The following is a 17,411-nucleotide window of genomic DNA, read 5'->3' on the forward strand; positions in this document are numbered from 1 at the left end:
GCGTGGTGCGGCCGCGCTGACCTTCAGCGGGGCTGTGGTGGAGGCGCCGCCATGTTCGCCCGGGGGGCTGTGGTCGCGCTTTACCAGCCGCAATGGTAACGGGCAGGGGTGCGGGCCGGGAAGGGCGCTGTGGGGGCGAGGGAGGGCGTCCCGGTGGTAGCGGCGGGGCGGATGGGGTCGGCCGTGGCGGGGCTGAGGGGATGGCGCTCCCTCAGAGATCGCGGGGCCGCCGGCCCCTGAGGTGCTGCGGAGGAGCGGTGACCTGAGGGGAAGCGGCTTCCCCGGGGCACGGCGGTGACCTGTCCGGGCCGAAGGCTCTGTCCTCTCTGCCGCGGCGCTGCGGGGGACGAGGGGAGAGGGCGGCTCGCAGGGAAAGGGCGCCCGGCCCGGAGGAGGGAAAAGGACAGCCTCGTAGGTGACAGGCGGTGCAGGGAGACTCTGCTCTCGTCAGGAAATGGTGTCGCCTTCTCTGCGTTGTTTTAATAATTTTTAAAAACCAGTTACGGTTTTTGAAAGTTGGGCTCTTCTGGTGCCGTGCTGTCTGGCCTTGGTTTTCATCGTGCTGCTATCTAAGGCAGCGGATAATGTATTAAATTATAAACGATGTAACAGGAGATAAAGAGAAGGGAGGAAGATCTGGATACAAAGTTTGGTTTAGAGTGGCTTGTCCCTGATACAGATGTGTTTTAAGAACCAGCAGTTCTTAAATTTTCATCCCTCTGAAAGAGACCTGCTCTTGATAGATGTTGGTTTGCTGGAGAACTGGAAAAATAAAACTTACGAGTTAGGGTTAGGGGCTGAAAAATAAAACTCATGAGGAGCGGCTAAGGGAGTTAGGGCTGTTTAGCCTGCAGAAGAGGAGGCTGAGGGGAGACCTGATTACAGCCTACAAATACTTGAGAAGGGATGGTGGGGAGGTGGGGGGGGCTCTTTACATTAGTGATGGGTGATACAACAAGAGGAAATGGGTATAAGCTTAGTCAGGGGAGATTCAGGTTGGATGTTAGAAAGTATTTCTTCTCTGAAAGGGTTGTCAGCCACTGGAATAGGCTGCCCAGGGAGGTGGTTGAGTCCCCATCCTTGGATGTGTTTAAGAATAGAGTGGATGAACTACTTAGGGATATGGTTTAATGGGGATTAGGGACGGTTGGACTGGAAGATCTCTAAGGTCTTTTCCAACCTAGAAATCTGTGAATCTATGAACTATCCTAATGGCTCCTGCATTTGTTTTCAGGGGCCAAGTCAGGAATATGGCAACTCTAAAAGACAGTAAGTACTGCTTCTGATTGCTTTTGAGAGAGGGAGATTGCTGCAGGAGAACCATATGTTAAAGTGTCATTCTGGTTAGGCTCTGTTGGATAAACTGGTTGTGCTACACCGTAACGTTGATATATGAGCCTCCAATACTTCTTGTATTAAGTAAGTGTTTTTCAGAAAAGGATAAAATGGTTTTAGCACAAAATTAGATGTCATTTCAGCAAGCCAATATTGTTTTACTCAAACATATTTTGAAAATCCAGAGTTTTGCTCACCTTTAAGAATTAATTAGTTTTCTGTTATGTTTATTTCCCTGTGCATTTATCCAACGTTGGGGAAAAAAAGGTTGACTTTGATAAAAAAGGTTTTACTTTGATAATGCCTCTTTAAGCCATTCCTCATGTCTTCTTTTTCAGGGATATTGCCTTGGAATTGCACTTGCCTATAGGACAGTTGTTTTGTTTTCTTTTTGCATCACTATTTGAATTTGATTTCGACACAATTTTAACAGAGAAGGAAGTTTATTCTCTTTCTTTATAGTATGGTGTCTTTTTTTTTTCCCTCCCTTTGTCATCTAGGAAAAGATGACAATATACCTCAAATGATATATTTGTGAAATATACAGAAGTGGAAAGAAAGAGAATAGTAAATAGATCTTATGTTGGGCTAAATATTAAATGTTATGTCTGGGGGAAAAAACATACTTATTGTAAAGATGCGTTTGGTTTAGCCAGATTACCACTTTCTTACTGTAAATACTAGGGGCATGTCTTCTGTGAGGTTTATTTGTGCATCATTTCTTTGGTTTTATTTGGTTTATTTCTTTGAGGAACTTGGCAAGATATTTTTGGGTGATTGTTGCTGGTATTTTACCACTTGGTTTTGATATCGTTATGCCCAGTACAGTCCATGACCTTCAACTATTAACCTTGTAGTTACCAGGCGCTTGAAGTCCATCAAGAACATTCAGAAGATTACAAAGTCCATGAAGATGGTGTCTGCAGCAAAATACGCAAGAGCTGAGAGGGAGCTGAAGCCTGCTCGAGTCTATGGAACAGGAGCACTGGGTGAGAGATGACTCTTGCACTGGATGATGTGGGAACAGAAGAAGAAGGTTTTCATGGTGGTGATAAAATGCCCAGAGTTTTTTAACCTTTTGGTAGTTTTTTTTTCCAAAAGCATTTGCATCTCTAGGCTTCCTTGAGTGTTCCTTATAAGTAGTTGATGAAAAGTGATTTTGAAGAGTTCTAATGTGAAGTGCATTTTGATTTTATTACTTTTTTAGCTTTTTATGATTGTATTTGTTCGTCATAAAAGCACCATAACTCTGAATTTTTGGCCTGCTTCTGTTAATGGAATTGTGTCCTGCCTCTGTAGCATCCACAGCTACTGCCACATCTCCTTGCAAGCTCTTCGGCTGCACGTGCTCCTGAGGCCGTGGATTTGCACAGCGAAGTTGTCACATAATCAGTGTCATTACTTAGTTATCTGATGCAGAGGTGTGACTGGCTTCGAATTGTTTCTTTGTCACCACTGGTTAGACACACGCAGACTTGAATGATTGTGAGGGAGGCAGAATTCATCTGACTGTGATTTGAAACCCCTTTTTAGTTTAGAATAATTCACAGGTGTTTTGATAAAATTTATGTGCTTCCTGGCACCCTTGAATAACTTCTCCATCTTCTTTTCTAGCTCTTTATGAGAAAGCAGAAATAAAGGCACCTGAGGACAAGAAGAAGCACCTCCTCATTGGTGTGTCCTCTGATCGAGGTCTGTGTGGCGCTATCCATACATCCGTTGCTAAAACCTTGAAGAATGAGATTGCCAACCTCTCAAACGCAGGGAAAGAAGTTATGGTGGTCGGAGTAGGTGACAAGATCAGAGGCCTACTTCAAAGGTGAAAAAGAGAAGGGTTTGGTTTGGTGGTTTTGCTTGTTTTCTGTGGTAGAAATTTCAAGACTGCTTTGAAAGCTGTGTGGTGTTCACAGACAGTTGCATTTAATGAAACTGCCCTCTACAGTTACCTGAAAGGAAGTTGTAGGGAGATGGGGGTCGGTCTCTTCTCCCATGTTGTGAATGACAGGACGAGAGGGAATGGCCTCAAGTTACACCAGGGGAAATTTAGGTTAGGTATCAGGAAAAATTTCTTTACAGAGAGGGTTGTGAAGTATTGGAACAGACTGCCCAGGGAGGTGGTGGAGTCCCCATCCCTGGAGGTGTTTAAAAACCATGTGGATTTGGTGTTGAGGAACATGGTTTAGGGACCCTGACAGTGCAGGGTGAATGGTTGGACTCGATGATCTTGAGGGTCTCTTCCAACCAGATTCTACGATTCAAGTTCCTTTTTAAAAAACAAAAAAGCAAACCTGCAAATACCTGAAGATGGCTTTTGATCATCTGGACATTTGTAAAACTGCTGCACAGCATTATTACATTTTCGGGATAAAAGTCTGAAAGCTAGCAACAGTAGCACGACTATAAGAGTGTGTTTATCATGAAGCTATCACAGTAACTGAAAAAAGACAAAGCTTATCTCGGACTCCAATTCAATAAAACGCTCAGTTCTGAACACAGAGTATCCACTTGTTCTAACAGAGGTTTCATGTCACTGCAGGACACATGGCAATTACTTCCTGCTGACATTCAAAGAAGTGGGACGGAGACCTCCAAGTTTTGGAGATGCTTCAATCATTGCCTCGGAGTTGTTAAATTCTGGCTATGAATTTGATGAAGGGTCTGTCATCTACAATCGATTCAGGTAAGATTAAACTGAAAAACTGGAAAACTAATGGGTAAAAGGCTTCAAAGAGCATATTGGCTCGATGAAGTAATAGGAAAACTGTAAATTATCATGTTTTGTCATAGGATCTTTGTTTCTTGAGGAGCAAGTGCGTTTTGGTGTGTGTGAGGAGCTGTTGGGTTGGTTTTTTTAATAGCTGTGGTTGGAATGATCTTTTTACCTGTATAGTGGGTGCTGTTATATTTACAGTCAGCACATCATTACCTCGACATGATATCTGAGATATCTTCATCAGGATTATCGTAGAACTTTGTGGGGTTGGAAGGCCAGAAGTTGTCTATTCTGGTTTGATTTTTAGCACTCAATTGAGGGTTAGTTGGACTGAAGAGCCTATTATGCTGCTTTTATACAGGTCTGTCATCTCCTACAAAACCGACGAAAAACCCATCTTCTCCCTTGAAACAGTTGCTGGTTCTGGTAAGTAGTGAACTAGAACCACCAGTTTCATGAAGTGATAAATCACAGAAAAAGTACTCTATGATATTAAAACATCTTATTATGGTGCTTGTATCATAAATTTAACAGATTGTTTTATCTTGGCAGTCCAAGGCTGACCTTTCGAGATGCTGTGGGGCAAGGAGGTTAAAAAGAACGGTTGTGCTAATTTTGATTTGAGATTCTCTCTCAAGCAGGAATTACACGTGTGCAAAACTGTCAGTTCCAGTGTTTTGGGCACTCAGTAATTTTGCATTACTCATTAAAAATACCCCAGGATGTTTCTGCAGCATTGTGTGGGAGGATTAAACATAATACACCAGTTCTGTCTTTAGCCTTGGTCAGGATCCGACTTTCCCGGCATTAAATTAGCATTAAAATCCCAACACAAGAAGGACAGGGAGCTGCTGGAACGGGTCCAGAGGAGGGCCATGAAGATGATCCGAGGGCTGGAGCACCTCTGCTGTGAAGACAGGCTGAGAGAGTTGGGGCTGTTCAGCCTGGAGAAGAGGAGGCTCCGGGGTGATCTTACTGCAGCCTTCCAGTACTTAAAGGGGGCCTACAGGAAAGCTGGAGAGGGACTTTTTACAAGGGCGTGTAGTGACAGGATAAGGGACTATGGATTTAAACTGAAAGAGGGCAGATTTTGATTAGATATAAGGAAGAAATTTTTCACTCAGAGGGTGGTGAGGCACTGGAACAGGTTGCCCAGAGAAGTTGTGGAAGCCCCATCCCTGGAAGTGTTCAAGGCCAGGTTGGATGAGGCTTTGAGCAACCTGGTGTAGTGGAGGGTGTCCCTGCCCATGGCAGGGGGGGTTGGAACTAGATGATAGTTGACCAACTGAAAATGAAGAGGTTAGCCTACAGAGGGTGGAAGCGGAGACAGATAGCCTGGGAGGAATACAGAGAAGCTGTAAGAGTGACCAGGGATCAAGTGAGGAAGGCTAAAGCCCTGAAGGAATTGAATTTGGCAAGGGATATAAAAAGCAACAAGAAATGCTTCTATAGGTATGTAGGGGACAAAAGGAAGTCCAAAGAGAATGTAGGCCCCCTCCGGAAGGATACTGGTGCTCTGGTTACCCGGGACATAGAGAAGGCTGAGGTACTCAATGAATTTTTTGCCTCAGTCTTCAATGGTAAAGCCTCTTGTCTTACCACCCAAGCTGTGGAAAGAACTAGCAGGGACTGTGAGGATGAACCACCGCCCACTGTACTTGAAGACCAGGTTCGAGAACGTCTGAGGAACTTGAAGGTGCACAAGTCCATGGGACCTGATGAGATCCATCCGCGGGTCCTGAAGGAACTGGCGGATGAAGTTGCCAAGCCACTGGCTATTGTATTCGAGAAGTCGTGGCGGTCTGGCGAGGTCCCCGATGACTGGAAGAGAGGGAACATAACCCCCATTTTTAAAAAGGGGAACAAGGAGGACCCGGGCAACTACAGACCGGTCAGCCTCACCTCTGTGCCTGGCAAGGTCATGGAGCAGATTCTCCTGGGAACCATGCTAAGGCACATGGAGAGCAAGGAGGTGGTGGGTGACAGCCAACATGGCTTCACCAAAGGCAGATCGTGCCTGACCAACTTGGTGGCCTGTTACGATGGGGTGACAGCATCGGTGGACAAGGGTCGACCAATGGATGTCATCTACCTGGACTTGTGCAAAGCTTTTGACACTGTCCCGCACGACATTCTTCTCTCTAAATTAGAGAGTCATGGGTTTGATGGATGGACCACTCGGTGGATAAGGAATTGGCTCAATGGCCGCACTCAGAGAGTAGTGGTCAACGGCTCAATGTCCAAGTGGAGACAGGTCACAAGTGGCGTCCCTCAGGGGTCCGTGTTGGGCCCGGCCCTCTTCAACATCTTTGTCGGTGACGTGGACAGTGGCATGGAGTGCACCCTCAGCAAGTTCGCCGATGACACCAAGCTGTGTGGTGCCGTCGACACGCTGGAAGGGAGGGATGCCATCCAGAGGGACCTTGACAGGCTGGAGAGGTGGGCCCGTACCAACCTCATGAAGTTTAACCAGGCCAAATGCAAGGTCCTACATCTGGGTCGTGGCAATCCCAGGCATAAATACAGACTGGGTGGTGATTGGATCGAGAGCAGCCCTGAGGAGAAGGACTTGGGAGTACTGGTGGACGAGAAGCTCAATATGAGCCGGCAATGTGCTCTTGCGGCCCAGAAGGCCAACCGCGTCCTGGGCTGCATCAAGAGGAGCGTGGCCAGCAGGTCGAGGGAGGTGATTCTCCCCCTCTACTCTGCCCTCGTGAGACCTCACTTGGAGTACTGCATCCAGTTCTGGAGTCCCCAACATAAGAAGGACATGGACCAGTTGGAGAGGGTCCAGAGGAGGGCCACGAAGATGATAAGAGGGCTGGAGCACCTTTCCTATGAGGACAGGCTGAAAGAGTTGGGGCTGTTCAGCCTGGAGAAGAGGAGGCTCCGGGGTGACCTTATAGTGGTCTTCCAGTACCTCAAGGGGGCCTACAGGAAAGATGGGGAGAGGCTGTTCAGGAGGGCCAGTTATGATAGGACAAGGGGTAATGGTTTTAAAATAGAGGGAGGTAGGTTCAGGTTGGATATTAGGAAAAAATTTTTTACTATGAGAGTGGTAGAACACTGGAACAGGTTGCCCAGAGAGGTGGTGGATGCTCCATCCCTGGAGACGTTCAAGGCCAGGTTGGACAAGGCCCTGAGCAACCTGATCTAGTTGGAGATATCCCTGTTTTTTGCAGGGGGGTTGGACTAGATGACCTTTGAAGGTCCCTTCCAGCCCTAACCATTCTATGATTCTATGATTCTATGATCTTTGAGGTTCCTTCCAACCCAAACCATTCTGTGATTCTATGATAAATCGAATTAAAACATATAAAATACTGAATCTGCCTGCTATTTAAAATTCTATTACGAAAGTACACGTTGTGTGTAGAGAAAATACCTCTGCATTGCCTTAAGCAGAGAAGCGGGCTGGTGTAGTAGTCTTTCACGTGGCATTACATGGTTTTGCCAGAAGTGATGTATCTTGGATGTCTCTGAGTCCACCCTTCTGTATTTTACAGAAAGCCTGAGTATCTATGATGATATTGATGCTGACGTGCTTAGAAACTACCAGGAGTTTACACTAGCAAATATTCTGTACTACTCCCTGAAGGAATCTACCACCAGTGAGCAGAGCGCTAGGATGACCGCTATGGACAACGCTAGCAAGAATGCTTGTAAGTCTACTCCGTGAGTTTCCCGGGAATTCAGCAGTTGGCATGAAAGTACTGACCTCCCTTTGTGTACTTCTTTGCTTCCAAAATTATAAGAAATGAGCTGGTTTCTCACTTAATTAAATTTTGAGTCTTTTTTTTTTTTTTTTTTTTTTGAGCCCGTCCCACTGGGATTTTTTTCTGAACACATGAGCCTTATTTAGTCCGCGGAAAGAGGGATTGCTGTCAAGTGTATGAGAAACAAGACTAGATAACTGGAAGTGAAATAACGGATTCCTTAATGAGAATATGAAATACTAAACTAATCTTGTAACGGCCAAATATTCTTCTCACTCTTCTCATGTGGCTGGTCTGAGGATTCCCAAAATTGTTACAAACCTGTACCTACTTGTGAGCCTGATGTAATTAGTGCTGCATCAGTTTAAAGGAGGGGAAACTGAAACAATGGTTAAATACTTTATCACTTCTCATGCAGCAGGGTGAAAATATACCAGTATCCCTGGGAAGGTGTCCAGGCTGAGTACAGCCCAGAGAGTATGCCCGTGATATTAGTGGGAGAGAGCTAGTAGAGGAAGAGGTGATACTTTCTGTGTTTAAAAAATAAATAAAGCCTGGCTCCCTTTGCCAGAACACCAGTAACTTGAAGGAAATACCAGTGTAGTTAATTGACAGGTCTGATTTAAAAGCACATAACACGTGCTTGTGTTGCAATAAGCTGTGTCGTACGATGGTGTTCTCTAGTCTGTCAGCTGTTCTTCAGGTGTTTAACTCTGATGCCTCAAGCCAAATTATCGAGTTTCTGAAATGTCTGCTAGTAGTGTTACCTCCAGGGGCAAAAAAAATGGAAAGTGCACTAAGCCTCTTGATTGTCTGCATGGATTTACAAGACTGTTTGATGTTCTGTTCACGCAGCTTCTCTTTATCTGTGTTTGAATACTTATTGCGTGTTTAAATTCCAGTTGGTCTTTTTTTCCAGCTGAGATGATTGACAAACTGACCTTGACGTTCAACCGTACCCGTCAGGCCGTCATTACCAAGGAGCTCATTGAGATCATCTCTGGTGCTGCTGCTCTGTGAGTACCTGCGTCAACGTGATGCAGCAGTTGTTGCACAGTCGTGCAATGCTTGTACGTCCTGCTTCCGTCGGGGTAATGGGGAAGTTTGGGGCACGTGGGTCCTGAGGCTGAAGGGAAGACAATCCGTGGGGTGACTCTCGAGTTTTCAGCTTGTATGGTTCTACTAACAAGTGTGAAGTTTGACAGTCTTTTTCGGCCAGATGAAGTTAAAAAGCTGGTAACCCAGATCTTTAGCTTCAACACACATCCGTGCCTGATCAGGCAGTGGTTTTCCTCCTTTTTGCCTTTAGTGGATTCCCCTCCCTCTTGCCTGGGCTGCTCTTGCTCTGCTCACACAGCCCAGTAGTGTTGGTGGGGAGGAGCAGCCTGGGTGACTGAAGTGCTTTTGGACAAACCGGCTGGTGGTGGTGTTTAGAAGCTGAGAGTTTGGGGTGGGGTTAGGAGGAGGAGGGAATTTCTGGAGCCTGTTGATACTGAATGTGTATTTTACTTCAAGTTCAGTGTTTTGCTTATTTCCCTGAGAAAGAAGTTTTGGGAAGGTGTGTACTGCAGGCTACAAATGTGTGGACTCAGACCACTATTTGTAACTGCACGTAGCTAATGCGTATTATTTCTAACAGCTAAACATTTGTGCTACACTCAGATGCAAATCCATGTGTTACTATCCTCTGTGTTTACAAAATGCCTGGAATACAGTTACATGGTGTATTGTGCTCCTCACAATACATTTGCGTTACGAAGACGTGCGTAGTTTTGCCTGAATTTGCATGAGTTGCTTCCTAACCTGCTTGTTCTGTTTTTTCTCATAATACCATAACCAGGGATTAATCGGGAAAAGCGGTTCAGCCAAATCCAAGAGGTAAAGTTATGAAATAGAAACTAGATTGCCTTTTAAAATGAATTTACACAGGGAATCTCAAAGCCAGAATTCAGCAGTGTTGGTCAGCTGGGAAACTGCCTGTTGCTAGTTTGATCTGTCTGAACAAAAAGTTGTTAATAATTTTAAGCAAAATAGGTTGATGATAGCACACACCCACGTTTGACATCATTTTCTGTGGGTTTTTTCGTGGGTTACTTGATTCATTTGCAATTACTGTTTTAATTTTTCTATTGTGCCTTGATGACTGAAAAATGTCTGTATGCCAGACATCGTACCTGAAGAGGTTTCTGTAGTGAAATAACCATGTTCAAAATGTAAAGCTTCAAGGGAAAATAGACTTGATAAAGCGTTTGTGGGGCGGGTAAGGAATATTAGTGAGTTGAAGTGTTCAAATTGGAGGAGAAAAAAGTTTGAAATTAAAAAAAAAATATAATTAAAAGGGTTTTAATTTGCTTCAATTTCCCTTACAGGTGAAGAAGAGCTCTTCTGAGCATATGGTGTAACCTGTGTGAAGGAGACTGCTCTGTTATTTCGTGGAGAAGTGGTAAAGCTCCAGAAATCTGTAAATTCTCACAATAAACCACGTACATGAAACAAGTGCTCTTGGTTGTCCGTGGAGCAAACGCTCTCGGTGTCTAAATCTCTGGGTTTGACTCGGGTGTGCTTTGAAACAAGCTCTTTGAAAGCTGCGCTCTACATTTTGTAGTGTATCTGCCAGGCAAGATGTAGAAGTGGGTGTTTCTTCTGACGAGTGGAAGACATCGCCTGTCTTCGCCCTGTGTCCAAAAGCCTTGGATTATTCCGTACATTGTGATGTGTGCTGAAGGAGACCGTGGAATAGCCTCTGCATCACACAGTTGGAACGCTGATTTGAATCTCATTTGAATCATAGAATGATTAGGGTTGGAAGGGACCTCAAAGATCATCTAGTTCCAACCCCCCTGCCATGGGCAGGGAAACCCTCCGCTGCACCAGGTTGCCCAAAGCCTCATCCAACCTGGCCTTGAACACTTCCAGGGATGGGGCAGCCACAGCTTCTCTGGGCAACCTGTTCCAGTGCCTCACCACCCTCTGAGTGAAAAATTTCTTCCTTATATCTAATCTAAATCTCCCCTCTTTCAGTTTAAATCCATTGCCCCTTGTCCTGTCACTACACGCCCTTGTAAAAAAGTCACCTCCCTCAACCTGTTGCCCACGCTGCTCTGGATGCAGCCCAGGAAATGGCCTTGAGCTTCGGAGCCATCTGTGAGTGTGACCCAGGGCCAGGCGTGAGCAGCCACCTGTGTCCTCAGGCTGCTGTTGGGTTGGACCTGTCTGCTGGTCTACAAACGGTGGGATGAGTGCTGAGCCTGTGACAGCGTGCTTCTGTAGAGGTGGCTTGGCTTAGCGAGGTGCTGTGGTGTTGACACCCTGCAGCTTTCGGTGTGCTGCCTTGGCACATCAAGACGTACGCATGGATAAGAAGGGAAGCAGGATCATGACCTGAAGTGGGATTCGGGGAAACGAGAGAGTCTGGCTTGGGGCAGGTTTGTTACATGTTTAGAAAACACTTCCAATGACTTCTTTTAAGGAAGTAGGGTTTTCGTGCTGTTGCTCTTCACACCACTGGAGCAGCAGACTGGTTGGAGTGGGTGAGCTCAGGGAGTACTGAAATGTGGGAACAAAAACCAGCCACCAGATGTTGTGATGGTGTAGAAATCCCTGATCTGTGCAATTCTTAGTTCACAACCCTGAGCCTGTACGTCTTTTAAGCATAATTTTATTTTTATTTAGAACCCTTTTAAATCATGTTTTGTTTCCTTTTCTACCAAAGTGTGGGAAACTCTGCTCTGAACATGCAAGCCTAAAATGGCAGTAGGTTGTAATTTACTGTTAAAAGTTGAGAGCTAGCCCTGTTGTTTCAACAACTTCCATGTTTTTTGAGGTAATCCTGATGATTTATGTTACCCTTTTCCTCTGTAAATTTATCCTTCCTCTCTGTTCTCTTCCATGTGAAATTCTATCCCCATTAAGGAGTAATTTCAGGCTCCTGCTGGTTTTCTAATGCGGCTCCCACCACATTCCTGACCGGATGGTGCCTGAACCAAGGTCCGTAGCCCAGGGCCAAGGCTTTCCCACAGTGCCTGAGTTTTTGTGGCCACCTGGCCTGCAGCCACCACCTTGCAGGGCAGGGTGTGCAGTCCGTGGGCTCGGTGCGACAGGCAGCCGTCTGCTGCTGTCACCCCAGATGAGAGGGATGATGTGTGGAACGCTGGGCACGGAAACGCTGGTCTGAAATGGTTGGCAAAGTGGAAACTGCTGCGTGGGCCCTGGGCAGGGCCTGCCTGGTGCAGCGGCCATGTGCCAAGTCAGCTGGGTCCATCAGGCAATGTGAAGAAGGAAAACACCCCTCCTGCTGTCCCCAACCATCTGACTGTTCCTCGCCACCCAAAGGAATAGTCCTTTAGTTCCTCTCAAGCAAGGAAACCTTTTCTGTACCCTCCATCCTTCCCTTCTCCCTTTCAAGACACAAAGGAGCACCTCGCAGCACAGCCTGGGTCGGGTCAACGTAGCTAAGGAGCAGCATGTCCACAGAGGAAAGTTCTTTCCAAGTCCTTGAATCCTATGTTAATTCCCTGAAGAATACTTCTGAAGTTTCAAAACAGGAGCCTGTGTGTTTGCAGCTTGCCAGAGCACTCAAAAAAAAAAAACCCAAACCAACCCAAAAACATTTCTAAGGTGGGAAATGTGATGCCAGTTCAAAACTGCCCAAAGCTCCTCAACGAACTGACTTGAGACGTGACCATACCACGAGACTGTTTATTGACTAATCGACACACTACGAATCATCTAATAAAGAGCTAATTTGTGAGCTAATTAACTTCTAATAATAGGCAGCTCTTATTTACAATTTTGTCCTTCATGCTCCGATTAGTTACACACAATTACTGCGTTACAGTTTAGCACTTGTTCCTACTCCAATAACAGTTCTGTTACTCCTTGTTTGACCTCCCACACCACTCGGGAGCTGTTATTTTTGTTTCTGATCCTCCTTTTTGCCACCATAGTTTCATTCTTTCCCTGCTCAGTTTTTTCCCCAAGTAAACAACTCGCCCATAAACACTTTTTTCTCATTGTTCCCACTTTTTTCTCAGTGTTTCTACTACCTACGCAATCCTGGCCTTACAGGTAATTATTTCCAGAGCTGCCTACATACAGGTGACCTTGCAAAGTTCTTCTTCCCCAAAATATCCCCCAAACTTTCCTTCAATTTGGCTCATACTGGCTCTTAAAAATTGTCATTCCAAGCTATGCAAAAAATTACAGCTCCAGAAGAGATTCACAAAAGTCATCTTCTCTTCCTCGGCTCTGATGTTGGATGAATTACTGAAATTAGAAAGGGGAGAAATGTAACAGATCAGCCTTTTTTGTTTTTTTCTGCAAAGAAGAAATATCCCCTACAAGTCTTCTGGCGTTAAAGGCAATTTTGTCTTAAAGTGTCTTCAGTCAGGCTCTTTCCTGTGTCCTTAAGTCTCTTCACTGTCAAAGGATTTCTGTGTTACGCTAAAATTTCTTCTCCGTTTCTCAGATTCCCATTCCTCAAAGCACAGGCCTAACCCTGCAAATTCCCAGTGAGTGCGGGAGGTCGCTCCAGAACAAACCCAACGCGGTGTCGATGGCGTGTGTGTGTCGTGGGTTAGGCTGAATCTCACGCACAGCCAGTCACTCACCCTCCCCCACCCCCAGGAATGAGGGAGAGAATCAAAGGATAAATGGGAAACCCGTGGGTTGAGATAAGAACAATTTAACACAGATGATTTAATACACAGTGTAGATGCTCACCACCCCCTCGTATGCGAAGCCCGTCTCGTCCCAAAGCTGCAATCCCGGACGAACGCGAGGCCCCGAAATAGAGAGGGGCAGAGAGAGCAAGAGAGTACTCTGAGAGTGGGAGTACTGGGAGAGAGAGAAAAAAAAACAATAGAGCAAAAGCAGCGAAAGAGCCAAAGTGCAAAAGCCCTTCTTCCCGGCTGACCCTCACTTTTATACTGGGCATGACGCTGCGTGATATGGAATACTAATTGGCCAGTTTGGCCCTCAATCTTAAGTTCCACCACAAATCACAAGGGGAATTGTGTCCCCCTTGTCCCAACTATGCTCCCCCCTTATCCTGCCGTGCTTCTGCACTCCGGCACACTGAAAAGTCCTTGGAGTCTCAAACATCAGCTTGCTATCAGCATTCTTCTCAGAGCGAGCCTCTGAGTAAAACCAAAACACGGAGCTTTTCTAGCTGTTAAAAAGAAGAGCTAACTGTCCCAGCTAAAACTAGGACAGAGTGACACACAGGGCAGCAGCACGCAGCATGAGGCCATACAGCTGCGGAGCGATGCGGTGGGACCTGAATCCGCCATTTCCGAATCAAAAAGTGACCAACTGGCAGGATTAGCACAAGGAGTAATTAAAGGGCTTCGCTCAAAAGGGAAAATCTAACGGCAAGGTCTTGGCAGCGAACGTTTGATATCCATGCGTACGAGGCGCCGAAGGATGTTGTCAGGGAGGGGAAACCCGGTGACAGCCATGGCTGCAGAGAGGGCTGACACCTGACTCCTCCACCCAGCTGAAAAGAATAAAAAATATCTCAAAATAATCAAACAGGGCTGCGGATAAACTGCTTTGACGACAAATTTTCAGCTTTCTGGCAACACGCGGCATTGCTGCCCCTGGGTTCTGCTCCGGCGCCTCAGCGCAGCCCCGGCTCTGGGCCTGAGGTGAGGGAGCCGCGGTGGCCCCTCGCTGCTGAGGGAGCCCAGCCCCGGGCCCGCCGGCCCCCAGCGCTCCGAAAGGCCGCCCGACATCAGCATTTCCTCACAAAAAAAACCCATTTCGGGGTTTCTTGGGGCAGCAGCGCCGCTCCGCAGCCATCAAACCCCTCCGCCCGCCCCGCCCTGCCGACGGCCGAGCGCTTCGATGCGACGCGCCCCGCTCGATGCGCTCGGCGCTGGAGCGGCGCGGCCTGGCGCGCGAGGCGGGGAGGCGCGGCGCCAAGATGGCGGCGGCGGCGGGCCGTGCGTGAGCCTCCCTCGGCCCTCCCGGCCCAGGGCGGGCGGCGGGCCCGGGCGGCGCCGCGCCGAGCCGGCATGTGCGAGACCTATTCACGGTGGCTGCTGCGGGTGTCGGTGGCTCAGATTTGCCAGGCGCTGGGTTGGGACTCGGTGCAAGTCTCGGCCTGCGACCTCCTCACCGACGTGCTGCAGCGGTACCTGCAGGGGCTGGGCCGGGGCTGCCACCGCTACTGCGAGCTCTGTGAGTGCGGGCCGGGGGGCAGCGCTGTGGGGAGAGCGGCTTTGGGAAGGGACGTGGTCGTTGCAGGCTGGGCATGGTCCTGGGCAGGGGGCTGTGGGTGGCCCTGCTCGAGCAGGGGGCTGGAGCGAGCCACCTCCGTGAGTCCCTCCCTGCTGGGCTCGGCCGTTCCGTGAAGAGAGACCGCGGGGCAGTGCTGTGCGCCGTGGGGAGGGAGGGCTGGGGGGTAACATGGGCACGGGGAGGGCAGCTGTGGGGCGTCAGGCTGTAGGGTGCTGTGCAGGGAGGAGGGATCTGGAGACTCGGGCTGCGGGGCGGTGAAGGAAGGCACGGGCAGACAGGCTTTGGGCTGCACAGGCGGCTGTGGGGCGGCAAGTGCGAGGTGCAGGCATGGCAGAGACCAGGCTGTGGGGCAGTGTGGTGGCGTGGGGAGGCTGCCTGTGGGGCAGTTCTGCGGGGGGAGACCCTGGGAAGCGATTTGTGGCAGGGAGGTGTGGGGCAGTGCCGGGAGCCTAGGGGGAGGTCGGGCTGTGGAGGAGTGTGGCGAGATTGGCTGCGTGACAGTGGCCCACGGTGTGGGCATGGGGCAGATGAGGTTGTGGGCCAGTGGTGGGGTCTGTGGGCTACTGCATCTGGGGGAAGATGAAGGGGAGGTGGGCTGCGGAGCAGTGCAAGGGACAGAGAGAATGAGGAGGGAAGCTGTGGGGCAGTGCTGGTGCATGTGGTGACAGGCTGTGGGTCTGGGGTGTGGACAAGGGTGAGGAGTTGGGACTGTGGGGCTGTGGACTGGGCAGAAACGGAACACTGAAACAGTGGGTCTGGGATGCGGGGAGGTGGAGCTGCTGTCCCGCTTTCTCTGACTGTCGTGTAGCAGAGTATGTGTGTACAGGAGAGGGAGGTGAGACTGTTGACGCTACTGCCGGGGCTGTAGTGCACTGGGTCTGGAGGAGATGTACTGGAAGAGGAAAAGGAGTAGCTAGGCTCTTTGCTGGGTAGGGTGTATGCATGGGAGGATGTGATGCTACTGCTGTGTTGTCCTTGCTCACCTCTTAGTCAGGGTCTGTGCCTTGGTGGGAATGCTGAGGAGGCTGTGGAAGCCCGCTGCAGATGGATTGTGTGTGTCAGGTCCAGGATGCGGGCACAAGGGGAAGTGCTGAAGCTGTAGGACTCAAGGTGTGGGCTGGCTGCATGGGGTGGGGAGGTGGGAGGTGTTAACCCCATGGCTGGGCCTCTAGCGCGTGTGTCTGGGGTGTGTGTAAGGAGGGAAGAGACGGAGCTGCAGTGCACAGGGTCTGAGAGGTGTGTCTGGGGGGAGTGGAGTCATCTGCGTGGGGAGACACTATTGCTGGGGCTGGGTATGTGTGTGTGAAGGGGCAGCAGTTTGTGGGGCTGGAGGTGCGTGTGTGCAACAGGAGGTGTGGGGCTTTAGTGCTGGGGGGGACACACGTGTACTGTGCTGTGTGGGGTCAGGAGTGTATGTGTGTTGGGGTGACATGAGACTGTGGTGCCTGGTGCCAGGGATGCCCGTGTACCAGGGCAGCACGGAGCTGTATACATGGGGATGGGGATGTGTGCGTACAGGGGGAACGATGGTACTGGTGGGCTGAGAGCATGTGTACAGGGGATGTGGGGCTGCAGTGTGTGAAGGCAGGGATGCACCGGAGTGTTTTTTGGAGTGAGATAGAGCTCCAGGATGTGGGAGGGTGATGGGGCTGCATGTGGGAGGTGTGGAGTATGTGTATGGAGAGCAGGAGGGATGGGGCTGGGGATAAGTTTAGTGCGTGAGGTGTGAGTGTCCTCATGTGGATGCAGTGGAAGAGTTTTGGCTGGATATAGAATCATAGAATGGTTAGAGTTGGAAGGGACCTCAAAGATCACCTAGTTCCAACCCCCCTGCCATGGGCAGGGAAACCCTCCACTACACCAGGTTGCCCAAAGCCTCATCCAACCTGGCCTTGAACACCTCCAGGGATGGGGCATCCACAACTTCTCTTGGCAACCTGTTCCAGTGCCTCACCACCCTCTGAGTGAAAAATTTCTTCCTTAGATCTAATCTAAATCTGCCCTCTTTCAGTTTAAAGCCATTGCCCCTTGTCCTATCACTCCACGCCCTTGTCAAAAGTCCCTCTCCAGCTTTCCTCTAGGCTCCCTTTAAGTACTGGAAGGCTGCTATGAGATCACCCCAGAGCCTTCTCTTCTCTAAGCTGAACAGCCCCAACTCTCTCAGCCTGTCTCCATAGACAGCCCCAACTCTCTCAGCCTGTCTCCATAGCAGAGGTGCTCCAGCCCTTGGATCATCTTCGTGGCTCTCCTCTGATCCCGTTCCAGCAGCTCCATGACCTTCTTGTGTTGGGGACTCCAGAGCTGAATGCAGTATTCTAGGTGGGGTCTCATGAGAGCAGAGCAGAGGGTCAGAATCCCCTCCCTCGACCTGCTGGCTGCGCTGCTTTGGATGCAGCCCAGGACAC

General features: G+C 48.8%; 2 protein-coding genes across 5 annotated transcripts in view; both read left to right on the plus strand.

Annotated features, from left to right (window-relative positions):
- Positions 1-18: 18 nt before the first annotated feature.
- On the plus strand, positions 19-10,254 carry ATP5F1C (ATP synthase F1 subunit gamma). Of its 4 annotated transcripts, XM_086610430.1 has the most exons (10): positions 19-95; positions 1,235-1,269; positions 2,193-2,324; positions 2,950-3,154; positions 3,872-4,015; positions 4,410-4,474; positions 7,555-7,710; positions 8,684-8,780; positions 9,605-9,642; positions 10,134-10,254. In XM_086610430.1, the coding sequence occupies exons 1-9, from the start codon at positions 52-54 to the stop codon at positions 9,609-9,611; spliced, it is 885 nt and encodes a 294-aa protein (XP_086466556.1). In that variant the 5' UTR covers positions 19-51; the 3' UTR covers positions 9,612-9,642; positions 10,134-10,254. The 4 variants fall into 4 exon arrangements, with proteins under 4 accessions (XP_086466556.1, XP_086466558.1, XP_086466557.1 ...); XM_086610432.1 differs by lacking the exon at positions 9,605-9,642; XM_086610431.1 differs by lacking the exon at positions 10,134-10,254 and having other exon boundaries at positions 8,684-10,127.
- A 4,526-nt stretch (positions 10,255-14,780) lies between these two features.
- Positions 14,781-17,411, plus strand: part of TAF3 (TATA-box binding protein associated factor 3) — a 128,092-nt gene continuing 125,461 nt past the window's right edge. Inside the window, exon 1 of the mRNA XM_086610718.1 lies at positions 14,781-14,946. Within this exon, the coding sequence (XP_086466844.1) occupies positions 14,781-14,946 (166 nt within the window). The remainder of the gene's footprint in view (positions 14,947-17,411) is intronic.

The sequence above is a fragment of the Tauraco erythrolophus genome, chromosome 4, assembly GCF_009769465.1.
Source record: "Tauraco erythrolophus isolate bTauEry1 chromosome 4, bTauEry1.pri, whole genome shotgun sequence".
NCBI classification, from domain to species: Eukaryota; Metazoa; Chordata; class Aves; order Musophagiformes; family Musophagidae; genus Tauraco; species Tauraco erythrolophus.